We start from the raw sequence: 21,103 nt of genomic DNA on the forward strand, positions 1-21,103 counted from the left end.
TGCCTGAATCCCTCCAGGGCAGATGGAGAAATTGGAAAACCCACACAACTGGCTAACTGGTCCCTAATTCCAACTGTGAAAAAATGAGCTCATTTAGGCTTTCAATTCCCTCTCCCCAGCTGATGGCAATGAGGCTCTGTTGCTAGCAGTGGAACATTAACTTAGTAAATTAATTAAACTTACTTAACAGCCCAGACTAAAGAGATTCGATATATGTGCCAGTTATACTACCAGCCACTCACTTTAAAAGTCCTTTTCCTTTAAGAAGAGAAGCCAGGCTGCATTTAAAATGAAGAACAACAATGTAGCATCACCAAAAGTCTAAAAATATGCAGTCTAGAGGAGATGGGAGCATGGATATTGAGGGACCTCATCCCCAACAGGTGTGATATTTATTCAAAAATAATCTTGGCTTTAGGCAGTGTTACAACTAACTAAAATATTATTAGTAATAATAATGCTTGATGTTTTATAATTCCCATCAGTATCATATAGATCTCATTTCAATCTGTAAATTAGGTAGAGGTATAAAACATGCAACCCAAAGAGATCAGGGGATTTGCATACAGTCAAATACAATATTATGTAGCACCAAGACAAGAAGCCAGGTGTCCTAGAGCAGTACTCTCTAGTTTTCAAATATTGGTTCCTAACTGAACATCAGAGATAAAGGTGGTAGACCAGGAAGGATGGAAGAAAGGGCAAAAGGTCATCAATTGAGAAACTATAAATCATGTCAAACTACAGCATCTTTTTTCAAATCAAAGTTGAAATGGTTTCTCCCACAATATGCTAGAAGTAATGAGCAGAATAGCTATCACATTTCACCACTCAATCGTCTCTTCTTCATGTTAAAATATTCTCAGCTCTGCATCCACCTAAGCCATGACTCCCACATCCACTGTCCCCTAAGCCTGTTGAGGGGTGCTAGCATTTTAACCTCATGCCACTCAAAACTGAGCAAAATTCAGACCAACCAGTGAGACTCTGGCTCTTACATGAGCCATGGCACCAATTATGATCATTTTGTACCCCTCATCCTTATTTGAAGACAGCAGTGAAGACAGAGTTGCAATTGCTTGAAGATTTCGCCATGCCATATTTTCTCAACTGATTTTGTGAGAAGCACTAGCATGCAAAGGTTAGGTTTGGAAGCTGATCAGTTTCATTTTAATCCTAGCGCCGGTTCCTACCATCTATATGACACTGAAAATATTACTCTTTGGTTTCCATGTCTGTGAACTGGAGTTACCAATAACTGAATATTTATTTTGTGGAGATATTGAGCAAAGGAAAATGAAAAATAAAAAAGTACTAGCAGCTGGGTGTGGTGGCACACATCTGTATTCCTAGCACTTTGGGAGGTTGAACCAGGAGGGTAGAAAGTTAGAGCCCAGTCTGGGCAACTTAGCAACTTAGTGAGACTCTGTCTTAAAATAAAAAAGGCCAGGGGATGTAGCTTGGTGTGAAGGCCCTGGGCTCAGTCCCCAACAGTGAAAAAAAAGGATTAGTAGATTAGCACCAAACCTGGTACACAATAAGAGTCTGATAAAGGCACCTTTTAATACAGTTTTTACTGGTGATCATGGTGGTGGTATTGTTGCTGAAATGTAGATATGGGAATTAACATTCGTTGCTGTTAGATTTCATCTCACTGATGTAGAACCATTGCTCAAATACACTTTGAATCAGGATCCTATGATCTGGCTATAAATCCATGTAGCTGAGCCAGCATCCCTGCTGTCGACAAAACCTCCAGATAAATACCACATTCACTCCTGCAGTATCAGTCATACAAGATTCAGAAAGAATAAACAAATAATATAGCTTCTAAATTAAAATGCAAATATTAAAATATGATGGAATAGTATGAAAAATCAAAACAGACTTTTAAAACATCTGACTATAAAGTAATTTAAGGTTTGTGTTAGGCCACTTTGGGCTTTGCGCCTAGAATTTTTTTGTTGCTACTGGAGGTGGAGAGGCTGTTAGAATAATCCAAGGCAGTCTCCCTCACTTACAAACCTATCAAAAAGAAAAAAAAAACAAAGTTGATTTACCACACCATCACCCGCTCTGTGAATTCGTTTCCAAAACCACTGCACTCACAAACCACCTGTTTAATAATTCTTCCTAGAATTTTGTCAAGGATAATATCAAGCTTAGTTGCCTGGATTTCCAACATTCTCTTTTTTTTTTTTTTTTTTTTCGGTACCAGGGATCGAACTCAGGTCCTTGCTCTTGCAAGACAGGTGGCAGAACCACTGAGTTAAATCCCCGGCCCTCTCTTTTTCTCTTTTTAGTTAATTCACAGAATGTTTGCCATCACTTTCTCTGTTGCTGGGCTCCACCGGCAAATGTGGGAGTGAAGTAGGCCACGGCACTCCACCCTCCGTGTGTTTGCCTGTTAGGAATACACTGTCACTCCCAGTCATGTTCTTCCCTCTCTGGACAGAGTTAAACACCTTTCTGTTAGCCAGACATTTTTTTGACTTGTCCCTGATTACTTTGCTAGAGATTTTTTTCTTTAAAAGACCATCAACAGAATTATCCGACACATCAGGATATCAAAAAGTGATTAACATTCATAAAATTTCAAAGTTTCTCAATAATTAGCTATAATTCCCTCTTTTATTCCACAATAATTTTATAAATTAAGAAATACAAGCCAGGCATGGTGGCGCATGCCTGTAATCTCAGCACTTGGGAGGCTGAGGCAGGAGGATTGCTGTGAATTCGAGGCCAGCTTGAGCTACATAGTGAGTTCAGGGCCAGCCTGAACTACAAAGGGAGACTGTGCCTCAAAAAAACCAAAAAACCAAAACACCAAAAGAATACAATTGACCATTCTTAAATAAAAATATAGATACCAATATATCTACAATATAGATATGGTACAGATAGATGTATACACATACACACATGTATATACACAAATATTTAAGAAAATTTGATTCAAATAGTGGCCAAGATAGTTCTAGAACTTAAGATTCCTGCCTCCCAATCTATGGCTCTTCCAATTGGTCTCATCGGATCCTGAAATAAGCAAGTAGTCTTCTTGTGTGTGCTCTTGGGGACAGGTAGTAAACACATGTGGGGAGTCTACCTCCCCTACTTGCTTCCCAAGGCCCTGATCTCACTGACCACAGAGCTCAGTGAAATCTCTCACCACAGATGCTGACGGCACATTGAGTCAGAAGCCTGTAGTTCCAGTTCCAGCACTGCCTGGCTTGACTGTACAACTTTGGAAAGTGACTGCACCTTCATATAGAAGAGAATCCAAACCCTTTGGCCTTCAAGACCTTACACACCTCCCCAAGACCGTTTCCTTCCCTTCCCTCACTTGGCACGTGACCCTTGTAAGATAATATATAGTGTGCTTTCTATTTACTAAATCAGCCATTTCCTTTCCTTCTCCCTCTTCTCATGCTCTACTGGTCTTTGCACAGTTTGTAAAACCTGAAGGTCCCCTAATACCTGGCTACCTTCTTCTCTTCTTGACTTAAAACTCAAGGGTGATCAAAAATATAGTGAACGTTTCTTTTTTTTTTTAAACCCCATGATAGTAAAAGAGGCATGGCCAAGAATGATGGGTAAGTGGGTTTGAAGCAAGGAGAGAATTTTGAGAGTGATTAATGACAATGTGTCTTTTACTGTAAAATGTTTTTATTTAAACTTTCACCATATTTCGTGATCACTTCCATTGATAAACCATTTATGGCAATTTCTGTCAAATAAAAACATTATAGTATGTCCTCATCCACCTTAACCACAAATGCATATACACATGCACTGAGCAGCAGCCTTTGGCTCTTCCCCAAGGTCAAAATGACCATGAACGTTAAACACTTTGACTTGGTTTAGGACATCAAGGTAGCCATGATATCACAACTAAATACACTTCTGAAAGAACTTCCAGACCTGCCTCCGAAAGGAGCAAGAAAAATGGGATATATGTGCTTGAAGTGAGGGTATGGGTATTTTGAATGGGATTAATGGCAACATACCCTTTACTATTATAATTTTATTTAAACATTAACCATAATTTTTGAATGTGGCTGATAAGAGAAACTTCTTCAGGAGGCATGCCACATAAAGTAACCTTATTATTTTCTATCATTTTAGAGCATTTACCATGACATGCTATCATCCTGTTTATTGCCTTTCTCCTCCACTCCTGAAGGCAGGGACTTTCCTATTTCATCACTGTTGAGTCATCGGCATCTGGCACAACATCTACAGCATAGTGGGCAACTAACAAAAGATGGATGGATGATGGCGGGACAGGTGGATGAGGGACAGGGCACACTTATGCTACAGATATATCTTTGCCTTTGCCAAATGACGCAAAGCCACAGTGCTAGTGCGGGTAGGGTGATAAAGCATTGAATGGAAGTGAGTTCCATGAAAAGATCCAAGTTCTCTAGGTTCACAGGAACAATCATAAGAAAAAACAAGCAAGCTACTTGGCACATGACCCTTGTATGATATATAGTGTGTTTTCTATTTACTAAATCAACACATACTCACTAGAAAAATACATAAAAACTTAATGAAGAAAATAAATATAATCATTACTTCAGCCACCTGGAAGTAGGCACTCTCAGCAATTTAGAATACATCCTTCCAGTCTTTTCGAATCCTCCCTGGGTGCAAAAATGCATATACAAAGTATAACAATGGGGTTAAACTAATATATTAATGTATATTAATATATTAATTTGTGGACTTTGATTTTCATTTCCTATTTGGCTAAATATGATTTTTAAAGGTTTCTTGGTATCATATTATTTGGATGCATTCTTTTAAACTTAAACTTATTTTTAATATTTCGTGTACCTAAGACTTCACAGAGCATGGTAGTTTGTAAATACTACACACTCCTATCTGCTTTACTAAAATCACAGAAGTGAAATTGCTGAGTCACAGAATATGGAGAATTCTAAGGCTTTTATCAGTGTTTTGCCAAATCATCCCCTAAAGATCATACTAACTTGCCTTCCAACCAACCACAAAGCACAGTGTGGGTTATCCCCACCCTCTTCTACGCTAAGTATAAACTTTGTTCAAATCATAAGGCACTTAATTTTTATTCAGGTAAACACACCCACTTTTGCCTGTTGCAATAGCCAGAACACTGAATGGCCTTTTTAAATGACACTGATAGATAAGATTCTAACTTTTAGTGAAGTCTGAGGTTCAGTTGCCTCAGCCATTTCCTAGAGCAATGCAGAGGGGCAGGGGAGAATCCAAGGGAATAGCTCTGGGGATTCAAATAAAGTCTCTGGATTCAGTGGAGCAGGTACTGCTGACATCTTCTCCACAACCGCCATTAGTGAGTTCTGAGATCGAGTCTCACCCTAGTACAACCCTCATGGCCCATGTCCTACACCACCTAAGCAAAGTTCTTCACACTCTCCCAGACAGCAAGGAGGATTGCCTTTTCCTCTGGCTAAACACTAAATTCCAGTGTCAAGTTCCTTTTATAGCAGAATGTCTCAGGACACCAAGAAATCGCATTCCCATAGAAAAAACTGGTTGTCTCTCTTCCCTTGGAATTGGCCCTGTGTTTTTATATTTTAAAAGGAAATTAGATCTTCATTAAACAATCACTCTATCTAGATAATAAAGAAAGAGTAATGTTCAGCCTTGCAATACTACCTGCACAGGAAAAAAATTGCTGGATGAAATTAAGGCTATCCAGAGCCAACAACACAATCACATTTTTTTAAATTTCGTTGAGAAGTAGTTTAGCTTGGAAAGCTGCGGTATTTATTTTTTTAATTTTTTTAACTTCAAAAAATCCTTGTGAGCTTATGGCTTCTAAATCCTAGATTACAGTAGTTCAGCTGTGCAATGCCCCCCTCCTGAATAAACATTGTGCAATCTGCTGGATTTCTCTACCATTTTTTTTCATACTTGTAAATCTGTTTGGAAAGAAAAGGAAAAAAGCCTTCTGTTTTTCATAATGTCTAATCTTTTTTCCCCATTGGCATTCACCAGATGTTGCTTTGGATCAGAAGATAAATATTAAAATCTAAGAAAGAACAAAGCGAGCTGTTTACTGGACAGATTTTTCAGATGTTCTCTTGAACACTTGAAAAAGACAGGAGATGCTTTGATATGCAGGCTAACTGGAATCCATGGTAGAAGGGCCCTTCAAAGCAGTCCTAGGCCTCAGCCCCACCCACCCAGGCTGCTCTCTGAGGGGCCGCTGGCTTTGGCCTTGGTGGGGAAGGTCAGAGACGATGACGGAAGACGGAGTTACCTGACAAAGAGGCCTGAAAAGGATGGAAAGGCTGGCTCTGTCCATGGATCTGGCATAAGGACACATTGGGAACCCTCTTCACACATGTAAAGGTAAGGCCAGGACTCAGCCAGTCTCTGTGTCCCCACAGTGACAGTCAAATCACACTGCACATAGGTGTGGACGGTGGCTTCACAGCTGTCCTCTTCCGACTTCAGGCCACAAAGGAAAGCCAAAGACACTGTGGGAAATAGTTACCATTAGCTTAGGTAAATCCACAGAAAGAACTGAAGGCCTCATGCTGTTTCATGAATGAAGTGTGAATATACCAGCCAAAGTGAGACTGAAAGTAGTTATAATACATTTTTTCAATTTTTATTTTTCACTAGTACATTTTTGTAGTACCTAGTGATTAGAGTCCTCAAGGGGAGTTGGTACATGTACATCACATCTCAATTCTTTTTACATCCACTTCCCCTTCTCTCCTTCCCCTCCTTCTATCTCTGGGTCCCCTATCTATTTGCAAAAGATCTATCTCCCTATTTCCTGTGTTCTATCTTTTATGTTGCTTTTCATTTATAGCTTGGGTTTTTCATATAAAAGAAACCATGCAATACTTAAGCTTGAGTGCTTTTTTTATTCCACTTAAAATTATGGTCTCAGAGTACATCTATTTTCCTATCAATGACTCAAGTTTATACTTTATAATAACACTTCAATCTGCTTGCTCCTCTCCAGGTTCCTTCTCTTCCTCTTCTTCAGAAATAACCACTTTGCATTTTTAAAATAGTTTTATCAAATAGGTTTGTATTACTAAATAAGAATTTATTCAGTTTTGTTTTTTACTTTTATAAAATATAATATATGACAGTGAACTCATGGATCTGCTTTTCTCATTCAATATCATATTTCTAAGATTGATCCCTATTGCTGCTTGTGTCTATGGTCAACACATTCTCATTGCTGTTCGATACTGCATTGCATGAAAGTATTACAATGTATTCATGCTTTTACCAATAGAATTTCTAGTATTCTCAAATATTTGCTACTATAAAAATATACAATTTTTTCTCTAGAGTTAAAATAGCCTGTAAAGGAAATAGCTTGTTTTCATCTCTTGAACACATAGGTGTAAACAAGGATTTTCTGTACAGAACCCCAGTTGTACAAGAAATAACATCAAGACTCAACAAATGGAATTATATCAAGTTGAAAAGCTTCTGCACAACAAAGGAAACAACCAACAGAGTGGAGAGACTACCCACAGAATGGGGAAAAAGTTTGCCAGCTATGCCTCAGACAGAGGACTAATACTTATGTAAAGAACACAAAATAATTAGGCCCCTACAAAATAAAAGACCCAATCCAAGAATGGGCAACTGAAATGAGCAGACACTTCTCAAAAGAAGTACAAATACATGAAAAAATATTTAACATCTCTGGCCATCAAAGAAATGAAAATTCAAACAATACTGAGATTCTATCTTAGAATAGTATCATCAAGAAATCAAACAATAACAAGTCCTGGGGAGGCTGTGATGGAAAGGGAACACTTCTACATTGTTGGTGGGAATGTAAACTACTATAGCTATTGTGGAAATCAGTATGGAGTTTCCTCAAAAAACTAGAAATTCTTTTCTACATAGATATTTCCTTTGTATCTTTTTTTTTTTTTTTTTTTTGGTGCCAGGGATCGAACTCAGGACCTTGCTCCCTTGTATCTTCTTGAAAGAGAAAAAACATGACATTACAGTGATACATGCATACCCATGTTTATAGCAGCACAACTCACAATAGTGAATCTTGGAAGCAACCCCTCCCCATGAGGAATATAATCATTATGTACTATGTGCATAATCATAATCCTTATGCAAACATGTACTAATAAAAAACAAAAAGAAAACACCTTGTTTTCAAATGGTAGGTAGAAGTTCAATTTTACAAGATAGTGCCATGTTGTTTGCTTAAGTGGGTGTGCCATTTTACATTCCTACAGCTATGTTTATCAGTTGCCATTATTCCACACAATTATCACACTTGAAAATATTGACTTAATTTTCATTCATCTAAGTGTGCATAAAATGATATCTCACCATGGCTTTAATTTCCATTTTCATCATTAATTTTTAGGCTGAGAAATATTTTATGTGTAGTAATAATTCATACCTTTTTCCCTCAAAATTCCTATTCTGTCATCTGACTAATTTTTATTGAGCTGTTTTGTATATTTGGGCATTAATTCTCTGGATGTTATATAACTACAATTACCTTTTCTTTTTTCTTTTACTTTCTCTCCTCTCTCTCTCTCTCTCTCGGGTCTCACTGGATATTGTAGCCTGACCTTGATCTCACTATGCAGCCCAGGCTGACCTCCATCTCAGAGCAATCTGCCTACCTCAACCTCCCACATGCTGCTATTACAGGTGTGTGCCACCATCCTGACTGGCTACTATTACCTTTTCCAAGTTTGTGACTAGACTTTTCACTCTTCATGAGATATCAATTCAGAGATGTTCTTGAATTGTCATATAATTATGACCACTGGCATAAAAAGGAAAAGCAAATACTCAAAGCTTTTTAAATCTCAAGCTATTTTACTCTGGGTCACGGGACACATGTCAAAAGCATCACTAAGGCAAAATGACAACTGTTCTTAACTGGAAGATGAACAAATTTCTACATGAGATGGTTTAAGAGCAACTCTGTCTGAAAAAAAAATCTACAAAAGAAAACTGTGTCTGTCCTTCTCCCTCTGCAGCTACCCTGTCCACACAGGCATGCAACAACTGTCACGGACTATGGTCTTCAGCTCCATTTTGCCCACCTCATCCCTGTGCTGCCAGCCGAGGACAGGAGGCAAGTGTGAGGCACGGAGTCTGCAGTTCTGCAGTCACACCCAAATCTCCTCTCCTTTGCTGATCCTTTCCAAAGCACCGGACACCTAGAAAGATTTCTGTGACTGTGTTTTGAATGAACAATAACAAGAAAAATGAGTGACAGTAGGATTCTCCTGTGGATAGACAAAACCTGAGAACTTGTCAGTTAGTAGGCCCCAAGGCAAATAAAAACAGGCTCAACACCTATAAAATAATGAATTCATTATAGATGATTAAGTGGATGCAAATTGACAAGGTGGATTATGAAAAGCACCCAGGGCTGAGGATCAAAATCCATGGGTTTTACTCAAAGTTCTGCCACTAAATAGCTCTGTGACCTTAATCGCTTTAGCTTTTCACGCCTCGTGGAAAAGTTAAAGTTTCCATGAAAAAGTCATTTGGTATAATTCAAGGTATAAATGCAAGAAACTCAAAGATCAAAGTTCTTGCTCATTTTAAACAAATGCAAAGTATTAGTTTTTCATCTAACAGGATGTTTTAGCAACTCATTATATGAAAAAGTAAAATTCTTTGGTAAAAAATACAATTTGGGGGGGAAGGTAAAGATCAGTGACCCCAAAAGTAGCAAAAGAACTTTTTTGAGCTCCATCTGTAGTTAACTCCTGCTGCCCCATTCATGAAAAGGAAAGATACCAGAGCTGTCATACAGGAAAAATCAAAACAAAATTGGGAAAGTTTGGGTTCAAAGACACCATCTATAACCTGGAATGTGAAACATCACTCTATCATGCAAAGTCAAATTGAAGAATAAAATTCAAAGCAAGAGTCAGAATTCAAAGCAACCTTGGTAAATTAAAGAAATTAACAGAAATAAACAAAAGGCCAAATGAAAAAAAAACAAGGCAGTAAACCACAGAAGAAAAACAAACAAATTACATGAACATGAGAAAAGTCCTGCTGTGCACAGCCATGTTAGAAATACAGAGAGGGCCGGGGATTTAGCTCAGTGGTTCCACCGCCTGCCTTGCAAGCGCAAGGTCCTGAGTTCAATCCCCGGTACCAAAAAAAAAGCAAAAAAAAAAAAAAGAAATACACAGAGAGATTGGCATTAGAGTAGGTAACAGAAAGATTATAAACCAGCAGGACAACAGTGTAATTTTAAAACGAATGTGGGACCAGGTTATACACACACAGGGTATGATACTGCCTACTACAGCTCGAAGTTGATTACCCAGAACTACCTATTTTGGGCCTTCAAAGTAGGCAAGAATGTAGGATTTCAGAGAAGGAGCAGAAAAGATCGACAAAAATGCTTCTTTGGAAAGTTTCTGATTTGGTGAGTCCCAAGAATTCACATTTCTAGCAGTGCTGCAATGACTGCTCCTGGAGCAGTTTGAGAGCTCCAGCCTTCACTGACTGAGACAGCTCTGCTTTCCAAAGACCACCAGCTTAGGATCATAATCCTAATGAAGTTGATTATATGCAATCCTATCTGAAAAAGAGACTTAGTAGTTTCTAGTAATTTATGGAACAAAGCCCCTTTGACCATTCAATGTCCATATAATTACAGAACTAATTCAAAAAAGAACTAGAAGAAGGAAAAAGAAGAGGGAGAAACAACCAATCATATACTCAAAATATTTTATCCAGTTTCATAAGGCAGACAGAATCTCCAAATCTCATCTGGATCCTCAGCAAGGAATATCTGGAGCTGGTTCTCACAAGTTCCTCTCCACCTCTAGACAATGTGATTAAAGGTCTTTTGAAGACTTGTTTATGAAAGAGGAAAATACAGTGGTCCAACGATGCATTTCTCTAAATGTGATTTTTCACAATTGATGAGTGTTTAGTGACATCTAGTGGTAATTCTAAGTTACACCTCCAACTGAAAAAATCAAGAAATTTTGATATCCTTTTTCTAGACCTCAAACTTTTTAAATATAACGATTTCATTCTTTTTTCCCCTGAGAGTTAACAACTTCAAATATATTACAATTTACCTGGCCTTGAAATCTCGTTGATTTTTATGTTGTACTTCTAGTACAAAATAGCTTCTCTCCCCCACCCGCTTCCTCCTCTTCTAAGACAATCCAGAATAAACTGCCATCACAATAGTATTAACTATCATAGAATTTTTTTCCAAGCTCAGATGAAGGGATTTTTTCATCAATTTGTATATACCTAGTCTAACTTTAAGTTGCAGATCAAGAATTAGGAATGTAACTCAAAACACTACTCTGAAAGCATATGTGTAAATGGTTTTAAGAGCAAAAGGTATGAGACCTAAGATTATGCAAATAAGATAATAACCTGGATAAATTTGAGGCCTCGCAAGTACAACAAGTTCCTGCAGTAATGATGGTAATTTCTTCCCTTTGATTTGTTTTTCCCTAGAGCTCAAATGGGTAATTACCATGTGCTGTGAATCCCCATGTGCTTTGCACCTTCCCGTGTAATCTCTCCACCTATGAATACTCGACTTTCCATGCCACAATTTGCATAATGGCTATGCACCTTAAAGTAGTGAGCCATCATAATGTTTTTTATGTGAATATTTTATTTTTAATTAATTTTTGGGTACACTTGATGTACATCATGATCACATTCATTGTAGGGAATTTGTACCTGTGCATAATATATTTTTATTCTTTTTTCCCCACTCCCCTCCCTTCCCTCAACCCTTATTCCTCTCCTTATTTACAAAAACTTTGTTCCCATTTCTTCCTTCTATTCTCATTTATTTTCTTTCCCCTTCCTTCCATTCACCCTCCCCCACTCCCTCATTCCCGTTCCCATTTGAACATTTTCTTCAAACTTCCCAATATTTATCATCCATTTTGGTCCTTATTTGCACTTTTGTATTCTCACACAAGAGAAACAATGTGATTATTTAAACACGTGTGTCTGATATATTTCACTTAAAAGTATGGTTTTTAAGGAATACCCATTTACCTACAAGTGTCTCAAGCTCATCCTTCTTTATGTCAGAGTGGTACTTCATAAAAACCTCATTTTCTTTATCCATTCATCAGTTGATGGGCATTTGGGCTGTTGCTAAAATTTAGCTATTACAAATTGTGCTGCTATAAACATAAGTGTTCATATATCACTGTGGTATGATGCTTTTAACTCTTTCAGGAAGATACCAAGAAGGGGAATAGCTGGGTTAAGTGGGACCTCTAGTTTCAGTTTTTTGAGGAATTTCCACATTGGTTGTACCAGTCTACACTCTCACCAACAGTGGAGAAAGCTTCTTTTTTTCCCCACAGCCTCGCCAGGGTTTGTTATTGGTTGATGATAGACATTCTTTTTGAAGTAAGATGGAATCTCAGTGTTGTTTTAATTTGCATTTCATGAATGACCAGTAATGTTAAACATTTTTTCATATATTTACTTCCTGTTTGTACTTCTTCATCTAAGAAGTGTCTATTTCAGATGCCAAATTTTGGATTAGGTCTTTAAATTTGGAGGGTCTGATTTTTTTTTTTTTGAGTTCTTTCTATATGTTAGATGTAAGTCCTTTGTCTGAGAAATAGCTAGGAAGATCTTTTCCCATTCTGTGATTTGTCTTTTAATTCTGTTAGTATTTTCTTTTGATTTTTTAATATGATGAGATCCCAGCTGTTGATTCTTTAAAATATTTTCTGTGTGATCAGGGTTTTATTCATAAAGTCTTTGTCTATATCTATGTCTTGAAGACTTTCACCTGTTTTATCTTCTGTAAGCTTAATATTTAGATCTCTGATCCACTTCAATTTTAGTTTAGTGCATGGTGAGAGATATGGATTTAGGTTTAATCTTTGGCATGTGAAAAGCCATTTTTCCCAACACCATTTATTAAAGAGGCTATCTTCCTTCCAGTGAAGGTGTTTGGCCCCTTTGTCAAAGTTAAGATAGCTGAGTGTGTTTGGAGTTGTTTCTGCATCTTCTATTCTTTTCCATTGATCCTCAGGTCTGGTTTTTTGGTTGTTTTATTTTTTGTTGTTTTTGGGTTTTGTTTTGTTTTTTGTTTTTGCCAGTACCGTGCTATTTTTATCATGGTATCTTTCATGATTTTTTAATTGAGTAATAATTACCTAGACACTGCAGAACAAGAGAGTAATGTCCATCTTGTCTCTTTTGTCCATAAAAATTCAAGATGTCCAGGTTGATAATCTCTGCCTCTCTACTGCTACCTCCAGAAAACAGATGTCTTCAGCAGTCTTACCTCAGAATAAGACCAAGAGCTTGTTTCCTCCTTGATGCCTATGGCTGTCATAGAAACTAATACTTAAAAAACAGAATTACTTTTTCCATCATCATATGATGCCAGTCAAGGGCATAAGTAATAAATTTTTCAGTGTTCATGTAATATTGACCTATGACCATAACAAAAGGTATTATGACCCATTTTAATAGATGGCCCCAGAGTCTACCATTTTTTATGAAGAATGGAGAAATTCTATTCCAAGGAACACATTGAAAAGTTAATGGTCAGCATGGCATTAAGGACACAAAAAGAATGAGCCAAATATATATTTATAGGCTTTAAAAAATATATGAGACATTTTTACTCACCATCCAGGGGCAGAACCAAGCAGCTGAAAGCAGAAACTGTAGCATTCGCCAAGACCTGGCAGGGAGTGCCACACACGGCTGCTGAGACAGTTCCTGGAGAAAACCCTGCTCCCAAAACATGCACCAGCCTTCCACCCAAACAGCCTTTAAAGACAGAATGACAAGTTATGTTCTTGGAGGAAAATCCCTCTTAAGTCAAAACTCAAACTTTTGCTTTGCTTTCTTGCTGTACCTCCTCCTTATGTCCTGCAGAATCTGCATCACTGACTTCAGGTCCCTGATAGCTTCATTTTCCTCCCCACCTAGGCTCTGGCCTCCAGGGTGCAGCCAGATCCCAACCATATTTAACAACCTACTATGTTAAAGTTTCAATTTTCAATGTAACTATCTCACATAGGAAAGTCATGATTACTGATAAATGTTAATGAAAGTGAAAATACAAGTTCCCCCAACTACCTGTATCACTCCTCAAACGTGTCACAGATGGAGTCTCTAGTGACCCCTTTCAGAATTTTCAAAGCGTATATATCTCTGATACAAAGGGATCATTCCATATGCATTATTCTGTAACTTGATTCTTTACTTCAAAGGACAGTACAGATACCTTGCCAAACCAGCTCACTTTAATAACTATTTAGAATCTCATTAAATGATCATATCACAATTTATTTTTTAAATTTTTCTGAGTCTTCCCTTATTTCTCCCCTTTTGCTATTATTAATAGTGCTGTGATAACTACATATTTTAGGTACATATATATGAATAAAGCTAATCTATACCTCTAGTTCACTCTGAGATACAATTCCAATCTCTATTGTTTTCACGCCATGAGGGGAGTAGAGATAACTACACAGCTGCCTGACAAACTCAAGAATAATGTTTTCTGCTTAGGGCGCAATTTATATTGTTCTTTCATCCTAATGGTCACAGAATCTTAGGGAATATAAAGGGGAATTCACTAAGCATCCAGTCCAAATTCTTTTCTCAAATAAGAAAGCTGAGGGTTGGTCAATCCTAATCCCACTGAAGTCCACCTAGCTGAGGCTAATGTGTTCTAAGAAATGGCTTGGTAAGTACCTCACCAGTCTAAAAGTCTGCTTCCATAATTTTCTAATTATAATCAAATCTGAGCTATTTCAAGGGTAGTAAGGCTTTAAGTGAACAGAAACCTAAGCCATCATTGGAAGAAAACACCAGACAAATTTCTGTATATCTAAAAGTTGAAAAAAGTTCAACCAGCACAACAGTATTATACCATTTGCTCATTATTGGTGGAACATGAAATCATCTGTTAAACTGTACAACATAATTAGTCATAGTAATGTTTAAATAAGGCAAATTGGTGTATAAATTAAAAATGGCTAATGCATCAAATTAAAATACAGTCAAATACTTAGAGAACATGCTCAACTTTTTTGATCGACAAAAAAGCTGATAATTGGAACATCACAAAGACACGCCTCAAGAAGAAACTGGGGTTATTAGAGACCAATTAGGCTTCTCTTTCCTCCTGTCATATGGAATGATGTTGGTTTCTATCTCCTAGAAGAGAGAGTAGCTATTAGTCCACTTACATAAGGGAAGCACTCTGTCTTGTTTGTTTGACTTACCAAAATTCTCAGTCACTGTTGTAATAGTAACTCTCACTGTGAACACGAGAGCAGATGAGGCCCACCCTCTGGAATGGTCATAACCTCTGACGTGGTATTCCCCAGCAGGAAGTAAAGGGGCTGTGCACTGGACAACCGTGTGGTTACCAGAGACACCCGCACAGGGTGACGTCCCAATAAAAATGTCCATATTTGCAGCTCCTGATATCTGGATCACTGTAAAGGTTAAGATGTCATCAATCTGAGAAACAGAGATCAATTCCGGGGTGAAGCCATCACTATAATCAATGACTCCTATATGGTACAAAATTCTATCCACCTCTATTTCCAGAGAAACAGAGCCATTTCCTGCAGGAACAATGCACTGGATGAGCTCAGAACTGATGTTGATGGTCAAACAGGCCTGCTGGCCCACATAGACTGAGGTGGTGTTCTGCCCTCTAAGGGCTGCACCCTCTATGGCCAAGAGGCTCCCACCATGTATGCTGAAATTCTTAGGGTAAAAATAAAACACTTGAGGCTTGATGGAGAAGTGCCTGGAAACATTACCCCAACAAGCACACCCATTGCTTGTATGAACATCTGACAGGTAGTGGAGTCCTGGGGTCAAGCCATTAATATAGCATGCCACGTGGCTTGCATTGAAAAATGTCAGGTTACAAGGAAGTTTGTTATCCACGAACACCTTAGGCTCATCAGTGGTGCTGCCCAGCCTCTGACCCCTCATTAGAATGGTGACCACAGACCCATTGATGCCTGCAGTCAAAGTGTCCACGACAGGAGTTGCCTCCTCCTGCATGAAGACAGTGCAATCCCCTTGACATTTGCTGGCTAGTCCATTGACCAGGACTGTGACGTTGAGCATGAAGGAAGCTCCAGCCAAGTGGTCACCCACCAGATTGATTTGGCAGATAACTGTGTCATCACTCAAGCTCAATATTATACAAGTAAAAGGACCAGAAAAGTCAACACGAACAGATTTCCTTCTAGATTTGAGGGTCGTCCCCCTCACAGTGAGTACTGTCCCACCACATGCCGAACTGTGCATTGGGAAGATGCTGGTTATCCAAGGATTCACTGCAAAGTGCTGAGGCACTGCAGACATATTGGCAAACCCCATGTGCTTGTGACGTACTTGGAGAGGATAGATGCCGGCCTCCAGATCGTGAAGAGGAAAAGCACACCCAGACAGGCTCATGTTGCCACCAAAAGACTGTGTCTCAAGGTCACATTTCCAGCTCCCCAGAAGGATGACTGAGTTGGAGAGGTTATTTCCTTCCACATAAAACCTCAGGCTGCTGTTGGTGATTTCTCCCCACATGGCACTGACCACTGGGGTTGCTGCTGATTCATATGTGAAAGTAAAGCCCTTCCCCACCAAGCTTGGTGCAGGTCCGTGGAGAAAGGACATGTTGCCACTCCAAACCACCACAGGGAAAGGAAGAGAGTCTACACTGGACAACATGGGGGCTGGCAAGGTCTCACAGCGGATGCTCATCTCCCTTGAGTCCACAATGTCGCAGGGCTGATTGCCCACATGTACCCAAACCAAAGCAGAATTCCTGCTGAACCCTACTCCAGAGATACTGAGAATGGTCCCACCTAAGCGTAAATATGGGAAACAAAAGTTAAAAGCTGTTATTAGGAACCCACAGTGCTGTGTAGCTCTGATGCAATTAAGTAGAAAGTGGGGTCCCGGAAATCTCAGTGACTTCATCCCACCCCACATAACGCTAAATTCATGCTCATTTGGACAAAAGTCTGATGCACCAAAATTCACAGAAAAGGTAAAATAAAATAAACTGTTTTATAGGGAAAATATCTAAGACAAACTCTACAAGTCTCTTTGTCTACCCTAGAAGCCACCACTTCAATCAACTTACATGCTAGTGAAAAATCAAATGCTTTAGTCTTCTTGTCATCTAGTCTATAGATTATTGAGTGCACCATACATACACAATTCTATATGCATTCCACTAACATGCTAAAGGAATAAAATTCACTGAGGTCTTCTATTTATCTTCCATATTATTCTAACTAATGTTTCAGCATTCTATATACAGTATTATATATTCAGATATGTTCTATACTATATATATGAGGCATCAAAAACCACTAAATTATGCTGATGAATTTACTATTACATTCATGGACATTGTCTTATTCTCTAGTTGAGAGATGATCAAAGATTAAACCCCATCTTTAGGACAGAGTTTGGAGCAACATAACCCGTATTATAAACAAATCTATGGTATTGTCAACAAGTTTTAATAAGGATTTTCCTATGTTAAAGAGGATAATGTGCTACTTCGTGCATTTATAACCATCATTCATATGCCAATATGTAGCTTTTACATTTTTCTGAAATGAATAGTTTTAATGATCGCTCTATATTTCTTCTCTTTACATCACCCATAGTGGTATTTGTCTTTCTGACTACTCCTGTTCTGTCATCTGCATCCCTAGGGGAAAGTAAAGGCACCAAAGATTCATTTCTTCTCTTTGCACATGCAGTGTCTAAAAGGCTACAGGAAGCTCTTCCCTTATTTCCCTAATATCTGCTCAAGAGTGCTGCCCATTAGATGTTCAGCTTTTCCATTAATTAAAAAACAGGTGCATCTGAAGTTCATAAAAGCTTTTTAATTTCCTGAGCTCATCGGGCTTAGGTATCACCAGGTTTTCACACCTTTAAGTACAGCACTCAGCTCATGGAGCCTAGATAAATCTCTTCTCACTGCCTCTGTCTGTACCTCCCCAGATAATTAATCCAGGAACAAAATCTGAATGTCCAATGAGTAGACTCACCAAGTAAAGGATACTAGAGATGTCAGAACCACTCACCCAGAAGAGAACCACAGCAAGGCTCAATGCTGAAGACTTCTGTGATGTACCAGATATGGAGAACAACCCTACAGAACACAGGGACATTGTTAATAACTGTGAAATAACTGTGAAAGCTAGACAGAGAGGAAAAAAGAGCACAAATGAAGAGATTGTTGTATTTAACAGAGAAAAGAGAAATGGAGCAATGATGGAAATAAGTATGGATATACTGCCTTACAAAGAAAGAAAAAGAAAATGGTGGAGAAAAGACATTGTGTGAGGCATTTTTCTGGGCCATTTTCATGTGGAGACATCAATCCCATACAGTTTGCTTACTTTCTAGAACTGGTAAAGAAAACATCTAGAGAAATACCAGGCAAACAACCTTAGGACAACGAGGAAGGGGAGGACTTGTGTAATCACTGTAAACCACATATTCAAAGCCCAAGGCATCATCCATCAAAAACTACAGCATAGACTTTCCTTCCTCAGACATATATGCTTACCCTAGCCCCACCCCAATCAAGCTCCAGAAAGTCCACCTTTAAGTAGTAAAAGAAAAATCTTCTCTATATCCGTCTCATAAGTAAACCATCTGTAGGGTTTCCAGGATTTGTTCAAATATCACAATTTTCATGTCTTTATCCCCTCATTTCAAAAGAAAAAAAGAAAAGGACCTAACTCAAAAGAGAGTTCCTCAACTGAGTCACCAGACCATCAAACAGACACAGAATGAATAGCAAGCATCCACTTTACCCCTGTGAGTGAATGCTGATGCCGTTGATGGAGACCGAAAGGCTGTGGAGGCCAGCGGGCAGGGGGGGCAGCACCACCTGCAGGCCCTGAGCCGTCTGTGCGTGAACCTGAATCAAGGTATCCTGGACATGGATTTCCACATCCAGATCTGTGTAGTTTCCCAGAAGTGCCATTCCAATGAACAGGGTCTCACCTCCTGCATAGACAAAAGTCTATTAATGCCTATGATGTGGGCTTGTGGCCTCAACCACCATTCGAGTCTAACACTGTCTTTCAGGATTTAACACATATGTACATAACACTCTAAGAATTTTCTAATTAAGAATTTTAATACCAAATTAATTTTAATGAAATTTCTAACAAGCCTTTTAACAGAACTATAGCCTAAAACCCCAATGACATAAAAAGCAAAATCATCAGGGCAATTGTACTCAAGAGGCACTAACATATCTATATTAAGGCAAATTGAGAAATGGTCTGTAAGGCTAATGGTCTTCATAACCAGGAAATCTTTGTATCCTTTTAAACCTCTACTTTTTTACAGACAGAAGTCTAAAGTGTATCTCCAGTGTGCACTCTACTATTTAATAATGCCATATGTGCGCATCAAAGTTCAGAGTTTGCAGAGCACTTTCATGTGCATGCTCTCATTTGATCCTCCCATGTCCTGATGATATACAGGGCCCAGTTAATGTGACCAGCATTTCATTTGAGGAAAGTGAGGCTTAGCAACTGAAGTTCACAGCTAATTGATGGAAGAATTAAGGCCCAAGTCCAACCTTCTGTCTTTTATTTCAATAGCTTTTAGGGTAATTAGCAACTCTACTAAAATACTGTATATACTATGAACAATTAAATTCAATTCCTTTTAATTCAAATACTTACTGAGTCCCATGAAGAAGATGCTACAGGGGGCAAAAAATAACACAGACCAGGCCTTCAAAGAGAACTCAAAGTTAGTAGAATGAGTGAGAAAATCACATCAACAGAAGACATACTAAGATAGGAGACTTTTAAGCTGTGGGATGGTTCAAATAAGAGCACCATTCTGAAGGAAAAACCTTATAATAAAGGCATGATGGGACTTGAACTCCAATTTGAAAGATAAGCCCAAGAGAAATTAGGACTTACAATTCAATTTTTAAACTTCCATGATTTTGTCTAAAGTCTTGTACTTCTTCATTTAAATATCTAGTGGCTGGGAAAGGAAGAGAATTTGGCGACTTTGTGGAAGACAGAATATGTGTAGATACAGGTAGGGATTTTATGGGATTTTTATAGATCACCTGTGGTCCTTCTGTGGCTGAGCACAGGAATGGCTAATAATTCTGAAAGGTTTCTACTTAATTCAGTGGACAGGGGAGAGCTCCAAAGGTTTCTAAGCAAAGCAAAGACATAATTGAAGCTGTTCTTCTAGTCAATAAGGCAAAATAAAAATATAAGGGGAGAAGAGATCTAATCTACAGACAACCAGCGTTAACTAAGGTCAGAAACTAGGTGGGCAACAAGAGTAAAACCAGTGTGCCCAAGCTCAGTGCAAAGTGCTTCTGATGTTCCTTTAGCCTCTAATGTTTTAGGGCCTTGGCAGAGCTGGCATCTCTACAAGGTATGGCCAATTAGATGAACAGCAGAGAGGTTGTATAAAAATGAAAAGCCAAAGAAGAGGGGTGTGAAGTGATGAGAATACTGTGACTTTGCATTCAAATATTTGATCTGCCAATTAGCCACCTCTGCGACTCTGAGGGACTTACTTTGGACCTTCAAAGACTCTCAGACTTTTCATAAATAAGATGGCAATAAAGTCCATCCCATATGGTTTGGTGTAAGAATTAACTGAGACATCCTGGAGAAGAATAGATGTTGCAGAATATAGAACAATCTCAATTAACTTTTTATTCTTTCTCACTTTCTCATCCTCTTCTTTGTGTCTTATCAACCTCTGGAAGGCTATAGCTGCATCCTGAATTAAACTAAATTCGGCCTGAGGCTGCCCCTATACCTTGAGTCCCGAGGTATAAAATAGAGCAACCTAACTCAGCGGCAAAAATACTGAAAGCCCAGCTTATGAGTACAGTTTTTGTAACAACTAGCTGAGTCTAAACCAATCAGAGCAGTACAGCCAATTACAGGCTGTCAAGTGATCAGACATGCTCAAATATGGCAAATGTCTAGATGTAACCAACCAAGCTGCTGTTTCTATTCTCTCTCTCTCTCTCTCTCTCTCTCTCTCTCTCAGGGTCTCACTATGTAGTCCAGGCTGGCCTTCAACTTCT

General features: G+C 38.6%; 1 protein-coding gene across 15 annotated transcripts in view; it reads right to left on the reverse strand.

Annotated features, from left to right (window-relative positions):
* Positions 1 to 21,103, reverse strand: part of Pkhd1 (PKHD1 ciliary IPT domain containing fibrocystin/polyductin) — a 513,180-nt gene that overhangs the window by 411,296 nt on the left and 80,781 nt on the right. For 14 of the 15 annotated variants that reach the window (XR_015441583.1, XM_087188170.1, XM_087188168.1 and 11 more), the window contains 5 exons: positions 18,831 to 19,026; positions 18,093 to 18,160; positions 15,252 to 16,853; positions 13,642 to 13,785; positions 6,269 to 6,488 (listed from right to left, as the gene is read on the reverse strand). Coding sequence is in view for 14 of the 15 variants with exons in the window: in XM_087188170.1 (XP_087044296.1) it covers positions 6,269 to 6,488; positions 13,642 to 13,785; positions 15,252 to 16,853; positions 18,093 to 18,160; positions 18,831 to 19,026 (2,230 nt within the window). In the remaining variant the exon portion in view is untranslated. The remainder of the gene's footprint in view (positions 1 to 6,268; positions 6,489 to 13,641; positions 13,786 to 15,251; positions 16,854 to 18,092; positions 18,161 to 18,830; positions 19,027 to 21,103) is intronic. The other variant, XM_087188162.1, reaches the window with a different exon arrangement.

The sequence above is a fragment of the Heterocephalus glaber genome, unplaced genomic scaffold (genome assembly GCF_053883595.1).
Source record: "Heterocephalus glaber isolate CG9 unplaced genomic scaffold, H.glaber_assembly_v1.0 deba00001523, whole genome shotgun sequence".
NCBI lineage: Eukaryota > Metazoa > Chordata > Mammalia > Rodentia > Bathyergidae > Heterocephalus > Heterocephalus glaber.